This window comes from Patagioenas fasciata, chromosome 2 (assembly GCF_037038585.1).
Source record: "Patagioenas fasciata isolate bPatFas1 chromosome 2, bPatFas1.hap1, whole genome shotgun sequence".
Taxonomy (NCBI): domain Eukaryota; kingdom Metazoa; phylum Chordata; class Aves; order Columbiformes; family Columbidae; genus Patagioenas; species Patagioenas fasciata.
Window position 1 is genome coordinate 135,077,370 of NC_092521.1, and position 17,577 is coordinate 135,094,946.

Consider the following 17,577-nt stretch of genomic DNA (forward strand, 5'->3'; position numbering starts at 1 on the left):
TTAGCAACAAAACTTTAAAGAACAAAAAAGATCTTTGCAGATTTTTTTTCATCTAAAGGCTACAATTGAGAAGCAATATAGAAGACTTATTTCAATGGACAGATATGCAGTCTAATGTTTCCATGCCAACCAGCCTGTCTAGAAATTATCACTTTAAGTAGGAACTACTAGCCTCTGTATCAGTCACTAAATGCTGATTAACAGCTGTCTCAGGTCATTTGCATCAATGCTAACAAGTCACACAAACGCTGCCATTTTCCCCACTCAGATGTTTTGAAACTAAATTACATTGCTTAACAGCAACTATCACTTGTGAATCTCTTTATCAAGAGATATAAACAGCACTTCGCAAGTATGCCACGTATGCCAGTCTTTTTATCAGCATTTTTCAAAATCACAGGCCACCTGAATTTGCATCCCACATGTATATTCACTATTTTTAAATGCATTTACACAGCAAGTTTCAAAAAGAGCAGTTGCATTTATTCCTACCATCCTGCACATAGAACTGATATACAATCAAAGACTTTAAAAAAAATGGTTCCTGCCTTTTCGTTGTTGATCACTTGCTGTACCATACATCTGTACCAACATCTATCTTCTGAAAAACAGCCACCATAAATCTGGAAATTGGGGAAAAAGTATCAATAATAGCATTCTGAAAATATAAGTATACCTCAAAATATTTGTAATACATTACAAACCAAATTTTCACATTCTTCTATAATTATCCCAACATCAATATGAAAAAAAATTATGCATTTTATATTTTATCTCTCAAAACAATATATGCTAATGCTTAAAAAACATCATCCTTTACTCCAAAAACAAAAGCTCAGAGAAAATTTTGCAATTAGAAAAACACCAGCATTTTACACAGCAGGCTCCTGTGGCTTTTCTGTTAATGTGTGGCTACATTTTATTGACACCGAGGGCTTAGTAAGCCAAACAAAGGAACAGGCCAGTCACACCCTGGGTTTGCTGTTGGTGCTTTTTCTTCAGAAGGTCACTTACCTGCATGCACAAATAGTTCAGATAAGTCATTTTATTTAAGCCTTACTTTGCCATCACCAGTTCACACACACAAACACCAAAGCTGCCATCACTCTTTGTATACTTGTCACAGAACTGCTATTAAACACACCCTTGTTATCTTAAGAACATTCTATATGTTACCCTCTTGTAGTATTTCCTGAGTGTTAAAAAAACTATGGCTGCATAATTTCAATTAAGTCTGAAGGGAAGAAAGATATAAACCTGCTCACAAAATATAAGTGTTGTCTTTAGGAAAGCCAGCAGTTCTTAAACAGATCTTAAGAGACTACAATCAACAGCATCATCAAATATCAAGAAAACACCTAAGAAAATGGTTGCATAGAATTAAGGCTTTTACATCCAGGTAAAAAACAAACTCCACATATACACAATCTACTTACCTTACTAAAATCAGGTTTGCCAAAAACTGCATTAGCCCGAGGGCAAGCTTCTGCCAGTGCAGAACTTAATTTCACGAGGTCACTACTTCTATCAACATTCTGAGAAGTGTGGAGAGAGGGTGCAGGTTATTAATTGTCACTTTTAATTGATGGTGGCTTATAACAGCCCCAAATTAAATCAAAACTGTTGTACTGCTGTTGAGACAAGTGATGCCCCACCTTAAGCTTTCCATCTTTATGATTTTCGTTGTATTTGTAAGCCTGCTCTCATTTTCTTCCCCAAATTAACAAAACAGATCAGGGGCAGGTAATGTATCCCAGATAAATAGTTAGCAATGAATGTTTTTAACAGTTTAATTACCAGCTTCTGCTAGTAGTATGCAGATCTTACTTATCAATCTATCCTCACAAATTTTAGTATGTATTTGGTGGTGTTCTTCTTTCTCTCCTTAATACAAGGAGGTAACAGCTCTGGCACACCCCTCGTTCTCTTTACATGGAAGACTTGGGTTTGGGTTTAGCTGAGAAGCAGTCTTTTCAGTTACAACTTGGTATATAAACCACTGTAAAACTGTGTAAATTCCAGTAACATGACATTTGTTAGATAACATTCTACTCGTAACTCAAAGGAAAAGATCCAAAGCTCAGAGTAGGAAAGAAAACACTAGTGCAACTAAACTTTGTGTTAACCTTAGAAGTACACTCCTAACCTTACAATATTAAAACCACTGTGACTGACACTCAGAATATCAGGGCAAGAACCTAAAGGAGAACTACCTATGACTATTACATCTAAAAATCCCTTTTAGAAGAAGCTACTCCATACACAGAATGAGTGAAGTTTGGTTCCCCCCCCGCCAAATTCCCTAATAGGACATGACAAGCAGCATTACCTTCGCTAATTGTCTCAAAGCTACACAGGTGCTGATTAACATACACACACCAACTAGCCAGCAGACCAAACAGAAAAGACAAGTTTTGGTACTTCTTCTGGACTTTCCTCTCTCCCCCTGTTGCACTCCTCACATTAGCGTAAACTCCTCATTGTTTGAGGTTTTTTACTTTTCCTCACTCCCCTCTTCCAACATCCTTCTGCGCATCTACACAAAACTGAAGAGGACCAAGCATCTCTGAACCACCTCCATGTCAAGCTTCATGGACAGTGCTCCACACGCTCAACTGATAGAAGACAGGGGATGACCACCCCTGGCAGGGCTCCAACTGCCTCCTATGGCATTTTTCACTCAGCAAATATCTTAACTCTCAATTTATTGATTTTTTTCGGCATAGGGGCTACCGAATTTTCATGAAAACCCAGCTACAATTCAAATGGATAGAACAATTATTTTTGACATTTCAGAAAATAACAACAGATTCCAGTTTAAAACGACACAATAAACTTACCATTCTGAAATCAAAAGTAACATTTTTCCCCCCAACATCATATGCTGTAATTTATTCTGACTTTTACAGAAACTTGGCGGGGGGGAAATAAGATGAAACACCTCAGTTAAAATCAAATAATTCTCTAAATTCACCTGTGCCCAAAATGTCACAGCATCTTCAACGTGGCAGCCCATGACATCTTCAACTTGAGGTAGGGGAAAAGAAAAAAAAAAATTATTCTCAAGTGTAAGACTATGTGTGTGTTTTATTTGGTTTGAAAACCACCTCGAATTACCTTTGTCATACTCTGGGTCTCCATCCATGACAACTGGCTCTGAAACATCACAAGTTAAAAGAGAAATTAGGGCGTTTTTCCCGAGGCCCGTGGAAGTACCGGCAGGGCCCACACCACCCGGCCCCGAAGGCCCCGGGGTACGCTGCTCAGTGGGTTCCCGCTCTCCGACCGCTGCCCCCGCGCTGCTCCTCGGCCCTTCCCCTGACAACCCAGAGCCGCCCGCTTCTTTACTGAAATACACTTTTTCACGTCAGGAAGCAGCCGGACCGGATCGGACCGACCGCCCCTTCCCGCCGGCAGCACAGAGCCCACTTCTCACCGCGTCCCCCCGGGGACCCCGGGAGAGAGGGTCCAGTGAGGCCTCCTGCCCACCGAGCGGCCCGGCCGCTGTCTCCGGCGGCCGGGCCGGCTCGGGGCGATGGGCTCCGCCGCGGCCGCATGTGCTCCCGCTGCCGCCCGCAACTCCCGCCACCCGCCCTGCGCATGCGGTTCTGGGCAGGGCCCGGCGGTGCCTCCGCCCCCCTGAAGCGGCAGCAGCGGGGAGGTGCCTGCGCCGTGCCCCGGCTGCTGCTCCCGTCTGCGGGCAGCCCCTGACGTCGGCCCGAGCGACCCCGCTCGGGACAGCTCGCAGGCACCACGCTGGTGCTACAACCCCGTGATCCTGTGCCTTTCAATGGCGGTCCGTGCGTGCTCATCCTGGGTGTGAAGCACAAACCCGGGGACTCTCACATCCTCTCCGCCAGCCTCGGCACACCCTTTGAAGGTTCTGATCCGATTCCGCCTGTGCCATGTGTCAGTGCTCGCCTCTTGGTTTCACGTGTTGTGATTTGCAGTTTTCCTGTCTTGTTTGCTACGAGAACGAAAACTGACAGAGCCGTTACTGAGGCAGCGGTGCCACTGTTCCACAAGTGACATGGTTGAGTCTGGGACTTCTCCAAGGAGGTGACTGCAGGAGCACATGGGCTTAGTGCCCAGCCAGGGCTGACCTGCACAGGGAGGGTGAATGTAAATTTAGAGCTAAATCAGTGTAAAGCAAATAACAATTTATGAGAAGGCAAATGGTAAGGGATCCAAAGCAAGTGTAGGCTTCTACACAAAAGCACTATCTTTTGTGATTAAAAAAAAACCACAAAGAGGTACACCTGTGTAAGGCCTTTCAGACTGGAAAGCCTTTGTTGGTTTTTTAAATTATATTTGTACTAAGAAAAAATACTATCACTAACTGCAAAGCTCTCTCTTTCCTTAGGCTAGATGGCTACAACTAAACTATCAGTAAAGACTTTTTTACTTTGAGGGTGCCAAAGCACTGGAACAGGCTGCCCAGGGAGGTTGTGGAGTCTCCTTCTCTGGAGACATTCAAAACCCACCTGGATGCATTCCTGTGTGATCTGCTCTGGGAGAACCTGATTTAGCAGGTGGGCTGGACTAGATGATCTCCAGAGGTCTCTTCCAACCCCAACCATTCTGTGATTCTGTGACTTCAGGGACATACAGACACCACACCTGCAAACCACTGAATACACACAACCTGCTCCAAAGACATTGACAACCTGACAAAGTAATTCTGCACAGATGCTGTCACTGGCAGTGTATTCACACATTACATTCCATTTCCTCCCAAACCTCAGACAGACATATTTTGCATTTAGTATTAGAGAAGCAGGGAAGGGGAAGGAGCCCTTTGCCCTCCACTTGGGATCACTGACCACTCTCTCCTATCATTAATAACATGTAAACCTTTTCACAGGGTGATTAAAAGTAGTGAAAAAATGCTGTTCTACACTCTAAGAGTGTTATAGTAATGGAAAAAAATATTTGAAACCCAAATATTTTTAGAAAATGGGAAGTGCTGAAGAATCGCTTAAGACCTATGCACCGGCCCAGAGTCCTCTGTGTGTGACAACAAACCATATCCCCCGTGCCAGATTCCTTGGATTAGAGTCAGAAACAGATCATGCATCCAGCTGAATGGCAGATATACGCCCAGAAATAAATCGTACAGATGAACTGATAACTTATCTGTTCCATGATATCATGGTCAAAGTTCTCGACTGCTCTCAGGAAAACAAGCCATCAACGAGTACATATTAAACCAACCTCTTTATTTAATGACCACTGGTAATGGCAAACTTCTTAGCATTTGGTCTCTGCTTTTACCTTTACAAAAATTTTCTTAATAGAATTATGAAGAGATTCTTCAATAGCATTGGAGGCTGCAATTTTGATCATACAAAATGATGATTTTTTTTTTTTACTATAAAAATGAGTAATTTCAGTAAAGTGCAAATTTCACTCAAGACATGACATCTGTGTCCAGTTTTCACAGCCAGCAAATTTATGAGATAAATCATACCTGTTTTTTCATGTATAGATACAAATAAAAATTCTGCAAAGTACTACATGAGTACCAAGAAATCAAAAGTAAGCCTTCTAGGAAGAAGAATGAGTTTCTTTTACTTTGACATTATCGAAAAGGGTCAAGAATTATCAGAACTCCTAAGCAATACTTAACACAGCTGATATTTTAATGATCCCACCTGTTTTCCAGCTAAAAAGAAATAACCATGAAATAAATGTAATAACTTTTGTATAATTTAAGTGGAAATTTTAGGTAACCTTAAGCATAGAATACATTTTTTTTTAATTGACTTTGGTAAAACCAGTTAATGATAATCAAAGTAAAGTTTAATAAGACTGAATTTGTCCGACTTTTAAAACCAACAAATATTTTTAACTCAAAATGTCAATAAAAGCACAATACACTGTTTCCTAAAAGTAAAAAGGAATGTTATCATTATAAAACAAACACTAACTACAAGTTTTCTGTAACTATTAAAACCTCTATCTGTAACATTATTTTGCTCATCTTTGAAATACACATATACATTTCTGGAACTGCATCCCCTAATAGATAGAGCTATGGGGATAAATAGGAGAGTAGAATAAACTTCAACTATTAAGCTTGTAATGATCTCTCGGAAGACTGAATTTTTTTTTTCTATATTTTTATTTACCATTTTTTCACTAATGCAATTTACATTTGTTTGTTTCTTGTAATTCTGTTGTGAAATCCCCATTTACTTATGAGATCAAGTATCTGTAGAAACGATTACTTACTAGGACCAGGAGAGGGAGCTCAAATTAATGTTTTTATTTCAGTTAAAGCAGTATGTCACAGTGTAGAATTTAAAGTTAAGGTACTTTTAAAATATTATTTACACATTTCGATATTTTCTGCATTTTAATTAAAGTAATAGATTAACTTCTTTGACTGGCATCTGTAGTGATGGCAGGATAGCTCAGAGTTAAGGTAAATGGCCTTTTTTAATCCCAGCTCTTGATATAAAATCTCAGTCCATACATACCACCTGAAAGTATTTTTAAGGACAAACTGACTTACACCTTCCTGCTTTCCAAAGAGACTAAAAAAGTTAGGCCTTAATCATAGAATCACGGAATAGTTTTCATTGGAAGAGACCCTCAGGATCATTGAGTCCAACCATAACCTAACCTAACTCTAGCACTAAACCATGTCCGTAAGAACCTCGTCTAAAAGCCTTTTAAACACCCACAGGGATGGTGATTCCACCACCCTGGGGAGACTGTTCCAATGCCTGACAACCCTTTCTGTGAAGAAATGTTACCTAATATCCAATCTAAACCTCCCCTGGCACAACTCAAGGCCATTTTTTCTCATCCTATCCCTTGCTACTTGGGAGAAGAGACCAACACCCTCCATGCTACAACCTCCTTTCAGGTAGTTGTAGACAGTGATAAGGTCTCCCCTCAGCCTCCTTTTCTCTGGGCTGAACAGCCCCAGTTCCCTCAGCTGCTCCTCATCAGACTTGTGCTCCAGGCCCCTCACCAGCTTCATCGCCCTCCTCTGAACTCTCTCCAGCACTTCAGTGTCGTTCTTGTAGTGAGGGGCCCAAAACTGAACACAGGATTCAAGGTGGGACCTCACCAGCACCAAGTACAGTGGCACAATCACTTCTCTAGTCCTGCTGGCCACACTATTCCTGATACAAGCCAGGATGCTGTTGGCCTTTTTGGCCACCTGGTCACACTGCTGGCTCCTGTTCAGCCGGCTGTCAATCAACACCCCCATATCCCGCTCTGCCAGGGACTTTCCAGCCACTCTTCCCTGAGCCTGCAGCGCTGCCTGGGGTTGTTGTGACCCAAGTGCAGGACCCAGCACTTGGCTTTATTGAACCTCATACAATTGGCCTCAGCCCATCAATCCAGCTGGTCCAGATCCCTCTGTATGGCGTTCCTACCCTCCAGCACATCAACACTCCCACTCAACTTGGTGTCATCTGCAAACTTGCTAAGGGTTCACCCAATCCCCTCATCCAGTTAAAGAGATTAAACAGAACTGGCCCCAATACTGAGCCCTGGGGAACAACCACTCATGACCAGCCACCAACTGGATTTGGCTGCGTTCACCACAACACTTTGGGCCTGGCCATCCAGCCAGTTCTTTATCCATCACAGAGTACACCCATCCAGGCCATGAGCTGCCAGCTTCTCCAGGAGAATGCTGTGGGATATGGTGTCAAAGGCTTCAAACTAAAGGAGGGCAGATTCAGGCTGGACACAAGGAAGAAATTTTTTACAATGAGAGTTACAGAATACTGGAACAAGTTGCCCAGAAAGGTGGTAGATGCCTCATCCCTGGAAATATTCAAGGCTGGATGGGGTTCTGAGCAACCTGGTCTAGTTGAAGATGTCCCTGCTCAGTGCAGGGGGATTGAACTAGATGACCTTTGAGATCCTTCCCACACAAACAGTTATGTGATTCTAAGTTAGCTCAGGCTCTGCTTCCTAAACTGCAGCCTCTGCCAGTTATTCTGTACCAAGTTCCTGCTGTGCAGGATTTAAACCACCACACAAAGTTATCAAGTTTTAAATTTTCCTGACCCCTACTTTTAACACAACATATACTGCCACAGCTGTGAACATGGCCAAAGAATACAAAAGCACATCTCCCTTCTTGAGGGGCTCAGTCTCTGTTCGATTAAACGTGATGAAAGAGTATAATGTGTTGGTTAAATAAGTTTATACCAAACACTATATTATTATTTGTTTGCATGTAATAAATAGCATATCCATTTCCACTCAATGTTTTCAGAGGTTTAGTGTATTAGAATAAATGTTATGGACAGTATCAGACAAACAGAACTGGGAGAACAGTACTGCTAGAGAAATCTGGGAGAAAGTACATCAGCAGGATCCTTGCAAGTAGCTAAGAATTATGTGTGGAAGTGGGTTTACCTGTGTACAGAATTTGACATGTAAAAAATATTTATACATTGGCAAGAACAGAGCCCAGAGAAGGGTGAGAGAAGAAGGCTGTGTTTGAATTTTACGTAAAGGTGATGAAACCAAGAGAAAGAAAAAATACATTTAAAAGAAAACATTAAAATATCAATATTAACAGAACACATCCCACTAAGTAAAAATCCATGAACAAGATGAGTTCTAAGGACTCTACAAATAAAGTATGTCACAGAAGTCTAAGAACAGGACATATATTTTCTTTGCCCTACTACAATGTAATATTTAAATACATGCTTATTCTCTCTGATCTTAAATAGTAGCTCTGTAGATCTCTAAATATTATTTCCCATTTTCAAAGGAGTATCTATGTAACAATTCTGGAGATTAGAAACAAACTGCACCAATTTTATTACAAGAAGATAATTAAAAATTAATTTCAGCAATAGACCAAAACAGTAGAATAAAGAAATTAAGAAATACAAGTATGCAAGTAGGCACAGCAAAAAATACTCTTCAATACAACACTTAACGTTGTGCCATGTAATAAATATTTCTTTATTAATCTAATGGCTTCTTTGACGGCACTGGACTTTTCTCTTTCCGTTTAGCAGCCTTCTCCTTTTTCAGCTGTAACAAAGACACCAACAGTGGCTCAAGCATCCATTTGCAAGTCGGCTAGTAATGCAATATTAAATCTCTACATTCAGTCATCAATTGGTGAGAGTGATACATGCAATGGAGAGAGCTACAGATCATTATTAGCCCAACCTAGCATTGCCATGTTTTGCATCATAGGACAAAGGAGTTCCCGAGCTCTGCAGCTCCTCCCCTATTGAAACCGGGGCTGCCTCTATCTCTGATAATGGCCATCTAGGTATTTACCTATGCCTCAAGGCCAAAGTGCCTCACGTGTTCACAGTTTTATCTTTATGGCAACGAAAGGTAAAGAAGTTTTATTACAGACGTGGAACAGACACATACTAACGAACATGCACAAAATCACATAGGAGGTTTGTTGCTGAGGTAGATGCTAAACCTCCACCACAGTGTCTCCTCACTGACCCACAAGGTCAAGTCTTCCTCTCATAAGACTTTTCTGCACAGTAGGCTCTTACAGCATGGTATGATTTACCAATACACATACATTTAACTCTCCTATTTTGCAGAAAGACTGTTAATCCAAACAAATATATCTGTTGTTTTTAGAAGCAAGTCAGGTGTACATGAGTATTGTTACATTAGTGAATGAAATTCTGTTTGGAGCTATTATATGAAATGGATGCATGTACTTTTGCATCTCGTCTAATATATCACATTGCTTTCAAAAACACGAGAAAAAAATAAAATAATATTTTTAAATTTTTTTCCCCCATAAAATAGTGTCATAGGAAGCAAGGCCCCCGTCCTTATTTGGATGTCTACAAATAAACTCACTGCTAAGCAATCCTGTTGTTGGTCTACACAGGAACTAATTTTAAAACATTTTTCCATATTTGGAGGCTTGAGGTTTGTTATCTGAAATTCCTACTACCTTTTGCAAAGAAAATAAAATCTTGGGGGGAAAAAAGAAATGTAGCAATTTGGATTTGATAGAAAAAAGGTTTTCTTCTATAAACAGATACTGTATTTGTAACATATTACTATATTTTGTGATCATTTCCAAAATAAAGAAAATTATTTAAATTTTCACAAAACTCAAAGAGCGGCCTCATTAACAAACACCTTGTTGCAAGCAGCAGACATAATGGCAGTTAAGATATTAAAAGTTAATTATGCAACATTGCCTTGGAAAAGCATTCAAAAACAGTCAAGACATTCCTCCAGCAGAGATGGTGGAGCTAAGGAGCGAATGTGGGGAAAAAACAGGTATTTAAGCATCTAAGTAACCTATATTCCAGGGCATTTAAATTTAAGATAGTCAGTGGGGTGGAGGAGGCACCACTAGGGGGGTGATACAGGTCACCTAAGAAAGACAAACCAGATTTAGCTTAACTACACAGACATTCGTAAGGAAAAGAACATCATAAATTTTTATAAATAAGGTAGCAAACACACATTCCTAAATGTTACTGGGGACTTTCTGTGAGTCTGCTTTGTTGTGGTTTTTTTTGTCAGATAGGAAAATATTTTGATTTTCTCTAATGGAGTTACTTCAGTGAAAATCTGCCCAGTAAAGGTCAATATCATCCCAGACATGAGTGACCTCTGAAATCCTGCAATAGCTCATAATTGTATTTAAAACTTTACTTTAAGAAGCTAGTGTTTTCTTGGGAGGAGAACAAAAGATATAATGCATTTATATGCCACTTAAATCATACATTAATCTTTTTGAGACATTCTCTTCTGAAAATATATTTGAATTAAGCAATAAATGTAGTAACTTGCCCGCTCTTGATAACGTTTTTCAAAGTAAGCCATGTCATCATCTTCTGAATGTTTTCCATGAGAAACTTGCCCCGTGGCACTAGAGGTCCCTGAAAAACAACCAACCAACCACACCACCTTTTTCATTAATGATACTTGCTATTCCATTTGTTATGTTTTACATCTGGCGAAACACATTTAACGTGAGAACTCATCTTCATAGGCAAGTAACAAACTCCAGCAACTGAGACCAAAGAGTAACCTCTTCAGTCTAGACTAGCACCTATATAAATAGTCTGGGAGGAGTTCAACAGTTACACTAATTGCTAAATTCACATACTAAATAAGGGACATAAAATAAGCATAACCAATCCATCATTCCATAAAAGACTTTCTGGCAGAAGGCAGTTTCACAGGACTATGCTGAATACGTAGGATCCATTCAGATATGATGAGCTTACCAATGAAGAGATTACACCATTAATGGGGAAGATACCAAATTCTAGAAAAAGATCATTAAAGATAGAAAAGCATATCATGAGCAAAAATAACGAGCAGTGACAAAACAGCCTAAGCACTTCAAGTACCCAAGTGTTGTACTAACTTTTCACGTAACAAGGCTTCAATACTAATTCTAATTTTTAACTTTGATGTTAGCACTAAGCATCCTTCAAGTCACAAATAAAACCAATTAATTTGATATTAAATACTTATTGTAAACAGTATTACCCTCCTAATATAGTACCTGCTATCTGTGACACAGTTTGAGCAGAACTAGAAGGTCCCTGAAATGCTTTTAGAAATGGATGATCCATGCTGGTAATAGGCGATTCTAAAAGTTCAGCAGAAGGAGCCCCTGTTAGAAAATAAGTTGAATGAATACAAAAATTAACTTCACAAGATACATTAAGAACATACATAATGGGGTCAAAACAAGGCTAAAGATTAATATCTACAACACTCAGTGCTTTATTTTCTAAAGTTCAGACAAACCCAGGAAGCTGGATCAGAATTTAAAAAAGAAATTATGAGTACATGGCAATAATAAATAAAACAGTATCTCAGGACAAAATGTGTCAATTACTAAATGACACAAAATCACAGAGGAGCAGAGGTATCAAGGTGAACTAACACGCCTTTCAAAATAAAGTTCTACAATGACCTCTTTTTTTATATACTGAGGAGCTATTAAACTTTGAGTTTGAAAAAGGAAATGCTGTAACTGTATAACTATTAAATACCTGGGCAGTATTAGGGTAAAGGATTAATGTAAATATAATATGGAAGTATTAAGAGAAAAACAGAAGTTACAGAGTTCTTTCTAAAATATATGCTCCACTTCAGTCAGAAGCTACTGGGCTGAACATGAGAATTATTGATAAAGTGTTTTTTAATCAATTCACTACAGGAATTTGGACAAGATGATCACAGTGGTCTTTTGATGCCTAAAGACTGCTTGGAAAAACAAACCAACCAACCAACCAAACAACTGTCTTAAGTCCTGCTCCTCTTGATCCAGTTTGCCTTTGCACTTTGAAAGTCTATGTTGAATTACCACTTTTCAAAACTACTTTGTTGGAGAATTAAAATTTAACCTCAGGTCAGCCACACTTACCTATTCCACTGTCATCGAGTCTCATGTAGCCTTCTGCTAGCGAACTGAACCCCGTCAGCCCCCCCATGGCAGCGTAAGGAACGTCCTGCCCCACCGGCTTCCCCTGGGCTAAGCGCTCTTGTTTGGTTTCCACCACTGTTTCGTGAGCATACGTTGGCTGACCACAGGCACAGGTAAAGCAACTATGAAAGCCCGAACACTTGGAACCTAATTAACAAATAAATATGAGTGAGGCGATAATGGAGTTTGTACTTCGTTGCAGACAAAGTGGTGTTTCCCTAAACCGATCTTGTCAATAACTGGTATTCCTTCACTGCAAAAGCATCCAGCTCTGTTTTCTGTTTGGAAGCACATACATGATTTGGGGCGAAACAAACAGCTATCTTTGCTGCAACCACTTACAGCCTCTTTTCCTCATGGTATGAAAATGCTGTATAAAACAGGAGAAAGGACAAATGTGGGGATTAGATCACAGAGGTTATCCCAGTCTTAGGGTCTCATTCAGTTAAGTTTTGAGTACCCCTGAGGATGGAGATTCCACCTCTCTGAAGAGACTGGACCAATGCTGCTCTTCCCTCGGAGTAGACGTTTCTTTCCTAATATCTAATTGGAATTCCTATGTTGCAATTTGTGCCCATTGGCATTAATAACACCCTTATCTATCCCTCCCCTGACAAAAAATAAAAGAGAAAAAATTCTGTCACTGGGTAAAGAAGACAATGTGCCAGCATTTTGGCAGTATTATCTCCAAAGGTGTACAGCACATGTCAATGGTGCACGGTCAGAAAACTTCAAATCACATTTATGAGACAAATCACAATTTAAATGTCTTTTAAAAATAGCAAAATTAGTACTAAACAGAGGCTGTAGCAACATCAAAATAGGTTCTATGTAAGAGTCCCATTAGATGGACTTTCAGGGTTTTTTTTTTAAGGTTACATAACCACAGGATGTAACTGAAATAGTTATACAAATGACATGTGACATTCAGAAACAGAGTGAAGTGATCTGTCTGCCCTAGCTACAGCTAAGATGGTCATCAAAGCCCTGCTGGAGCAAGGATGTGAGCAAGAAACTGAGGAACTGATTTTGCAAATGTTTCATTATACAAATTACTCCACTTCCAACTGCCAGTTACAATTCATTTTGCAGAGCACCAAGAAAGATTTTTTTTAAGTCTTGTGTAATAGGTTCAAGGGTCACATTCTTGGAAAAGTTAAAGGTTTTTTCATATAATTTGGGGCACTCTTCAGTAAGAAAGCTCTTACTCTGTGTTTGGATACAAAATAAAGCATATATATAATATATAAAGCGCAACAGCAATATTTTTTCAAATAGAATTTATCTGTCACATTAGATTTATACAACACCAGGCCAGACTAATACCAGCATGTTCAAACACCACAAGTCCAAAACAGAAGCAAGTCTTGGCACTTTCCTGTGTGATCTTTGAAGCCCTACCAAGTGTTAGATATTTTTGAGAAACACTAGAAAAAGTGTGTAATGTAAATTATTATTAGAAACCCTGTGTTCTAAGGATTCAGTCTGAATCATCCAATTGCACATTTAATACTTTCACATCACTTAAAGCAAGTTCTTGAAAAGATGTCATATAAATATTTTATGTTTTATTCTGTGGGACATGATTCTTATCCAGCAATAACTGTTTGTGATTTTTCCTGTGCAAATTAGACAGACTTCATGACAGAAGTTTACAGAACAAAAAGATCTTTAGCTTATGTAATTTGAGGTTTCAAACTAAAACATCTTTATGCATTGTTTAGTTTCTATGGTTAATAATTACTGCTGTATCATTACCATAACCTCAAATGACTGAATCAGAAAGCTTCCTCTTAATGCCTTCTCAAACCTTTGCTTGAAACTGCATTCCCACTTGCATTTCTGGACCCTCAATCTGTACGCTTGGGAACTGCTTTGTTAGAGTGCTAACAGTAGTACTATTGGGGAACAGAGCGCTACTTCCTAGTGAGTTGAGAGAATATGTAAAAACACTTTAATGTTATATTCAACCAGGCAATAGAGGAACAGAGATCAACATTTCTGTCCTTCAAACTACCAAGTTCAAGCAGAAAAGTCACATGTACGCAGTCGTGGAAGAGACAAACTGCAAACAGGGTGCCTTCATACTGCCTAACTTCAGGTGGCTGTCCACATATGTACCTAACCGCATCATTCAGAAACTTGTGCTCTTTCACAGGACTTGCGGAAGCTAAGGGTGTTGTTCTGAACCCTCCTGTGCAATAGGCAATGTTTTCCTTCCCACTTGCCATCCTTCTGCAAGGACCAGAACACACATCAGTGACAAGTGCAGCACATACCTAATGCTCTGGGCAGAATACAAACCCCTAACACGCTGTTCCTGGTGAGTTGCCCAGGCAAGAATGCTGCAAAGCCCATCAGGAACTTACAGGAGTTACACGAAAATCCAGGTGCTGCGCTGTGCTGGTCTGCGAAGTGTTTGCATCTACAGCGGATGGGCTGCGTGCCATTGAGAGGGACATAGTGGTAGGACTGGCACGGGCAACGGCTCACTCTGCACGGCACACAAATGGGACGGTCTTCGGGAATCACTTCGTAGTCCGTTTTGTGTTGTTTATACCTAAACCAGACAAAATAATACCTTTTATAACTTTGTTAGTATTTATCAGAACACTAACTGAAAGGCTTATATTTTATCTTAGAAGTTCTGTTTTGAAGTATCTTTATGTTAATTACTGTTAATTGATATTTATCAAATGCATAATATCAGGTGCTTTTACATCCATTCATTACATAAATATCACAGATCCTTATGTTTCATTTTAACAACACTACCAGAATCAATCTGATCTACAACTCATGCCTTGAAGCCAAATTTACTGAAGACTGCAAAATCATTTTAGTCTTAAAAAAAGTATTGAGATTTAGATTCAAGAACAGTTCTTATGATTTAAAACCTAATTTTCTCAACCCTTAGACCTTGAATTAACTTGTCTATTATGTATCGTAATGTATTTTGAAACATTTTTCATTTTCCTGATTTTAAAAAATACAACAGTTCAAAAAATGGAAATATTCCTACCGGTGAGTACAAAAGCACAGTGTCTCTGGTCCCACAAGCTTGCAGTCCATGCCACTTGGTGATCTCCAGCTCACATACAACCTGTTCTGTAACCGAATTGGTAATACTTTTCTTTTGTACTCCTCATATTCCTCAGGGGTAAAGAGCTTTCCTCCATCATCATCACCTACAATTCTGTAAGCATGTCATTAAAAAAAAATGAATACAATAAAAGTAGGCTTCTCAAGATATTTTTTCAAATATATATAACAACACCTTTGCTGTAAATGCAAAAGAATTATTCTCTTCTGTAATACTGTTCTAGTGATACACATTTTACAGAACTATAGGAGATCTTCAGAGAAGTTTTGTGAATAATGCTCTTAAAAAATTTGCTCCGGCAGACTGAAAGAAGGAAAAAATTAATAAAGCAAGCTACCAAAGTCCTTTCATATAGCAGAAAAAGCAATGGGCATCAAGGGCTGTGTAACCAGCCAGCTCTGCCTTGGACTTCTTGAATGACCTCTGCCAAGTCACTTCGCCCATCTACACCACACTGCACTGCAGACTTGTGTCACGTTGTCTGATCTTAGTCTCGTCCAAGTAAGATATTCAGCCGCAAGCAGGGAAGCAAACTGCCATCAAAGTGACAAACCACACATCTAGGCTGGCTTCTGCTTTGCAAGAAAACTACGCTAGTTTCTACACATGAAGTTGACAGCAGCTGTTTCCCACCCCTCAGGCCCTGCGTTCAAATACAAGGTCACTGAAGAGCTGGAACTCTGGAGTAGCATCCAAATTCTACATTTATGGAGACAAGTGAAGACAGTTAATATAATCCATAAAATACAATTTAGACTTAATTGCAGCACTTAACTATACTGAAGGTTAATTTATTAATGTCTGTAAATATTTCAGTTATTATTTGTTGGGCGCACTAAAACATACGGAATAAGTGATTCTTCATCAAATATTCTGCGGACATGGCCATTGCCAGTACTGCACAACACCAGAACAATCTGTCAGCACATCTCTGTCATTTGCACATCAGGCCAGCTGACGCCCACTGAATCAGCACACAGCTACTTCTGTAAGAAACACCACCGTGGCTACCACCTCTGATGTTTCACTCAAGGTTTTTAAACTACATTAAGTGCACAATATAGTGATGGGGTTTGTGTTTATTTTTGCTCAGCTGTCCAAGAGGCGCAACAATGAGATGAGCAAAGACACGCAGAGTATAAGGGGACGCATTTGTACACCGCAAAACTCCATTCATGGTGCACGAAAGCCTGTTTCCTCAAAGAGCAGTATGGGTGGCAGGTGACCGTCCTGCACCACCCCAGAGTGACAGACTGACTGCGGGGATGTCAGAAATGCCGCAGGCAGCCCACATTTACCACATACCCTCACGCCGGCCAGGCGCACAGGGCGAGAACCGCTCCCGGGCACCGCACTGAGTTAATCACTGCAATAAACGGCGCGGGGGTGTGCGGTGTGTGACAAAACGAAGCCGCCGCGGACCCCGAAGAGGCGGCTTCAGGAGGGGCAGCGCGACGCCCGGGCCGCCGGCATCTCCGCAGGGGACACGTTGCGGCGGGAACCGCTGCCGCCCCCGCAGCTGAAGGCAACTGGCCCCCGCCCCAGCCGCCGCGCCGCCCCTCTTCCCTCCGCAGCGGCGGCCCGGCCCGTCTCGTCTCTCCGCTCACCGCCGGTACTCCGCGTACTCGTCCAGGGCCGCCGCATCCACCCGCAGCCGCTCCATGGCCGGGCCCGCCGCCGTTGGGCCGTCAACGCTCCGGGCGGCTGGAGCGCAGGCAGCGGCCGCGGAGAGGGGCCGGCGGGGGCGCTGCGCGGCCGCGGCTGCTGGAGGGCGCGCAGCAGCGCGTACCGCACCGGTACCGCATCCGTACCGCGTCTGCGCCGCATCCGTACAGCATCGGTACAGTTGAAATTTGATAAGGAAAATAATGCTTTAGTTAGCAAGGAGAAATCAGACATACAAATACAAAATTTGGGATAACTGCCTAAGCTTAGTACTGTGAGAAGGATTTGTAGAGAGTAGAGGATAAACTAGCAAACGAAATTCGACAGTGTGATACTACCGAGGTTAAGACAAGAAGAAAACAGTCTAATTCGT

General features: G+C 40.8%; 2 protein-coding genes across 3 annotated transcripts in view; both read right to left on the minus strand.

Annotated features, from left to right (window-relative positions):
• Nucleotides 1–3,595, minus strand: part of STK31 (serine/threonine kinase 31) — a 41,508-nt gene extending 37,913 nt beyond the window's left edge. For both annotated transcript variants that reach the window (XM_071805033.1, XM_065832793.2), the window contains exons 1-5: nt 3,437–3,595; nt 3,118–3,156; nt 2,975–3,027; nt 1,437–1,535; nt 549–623 (exon numbers count right to left, since the gene is read on the minus strand). In XM_071805033.1, the coding sequence (XP_071661134.1) occupies nt 549–623; nt 1,437–1,535; nt 2,975–3,027; nt 3,118–3,156; nt 3,437–3,557 (387 nt within the window). In that variant the 5' untranslated portion in view covers nt 3,558–3,595. The remainder of the gene's footprint in view (nt 1–548; nt 624–1,436; nt 1,536–2,974; nt 3,028–3,117; nt 3,157–3,436) is intronic.
• Nucleotides 3,596–5,885: 2,290 nt separating this feature from the next.
• Nucleotides 5,886–17,438, minus strand: FAM221A (family with sequence similarity 221 member A). The gene is given in 8 exon segments (XM_065830480.2): nt 5,886–9,024; nt 10,783–10,871; nt 11,507–11,617; nt 12,377–12,583; nt 14,806–14,996; nt 15,459–15,632; nt 17,147–17,360; nt 17,363–17,438. Coding segments are annotated over 8 exon segments (1,131 nt in total). The 3' UTR covers nt 5,886–8,955.
• Nucleotides 17,439–17,577: the final 139 nt, after the last annotated feature.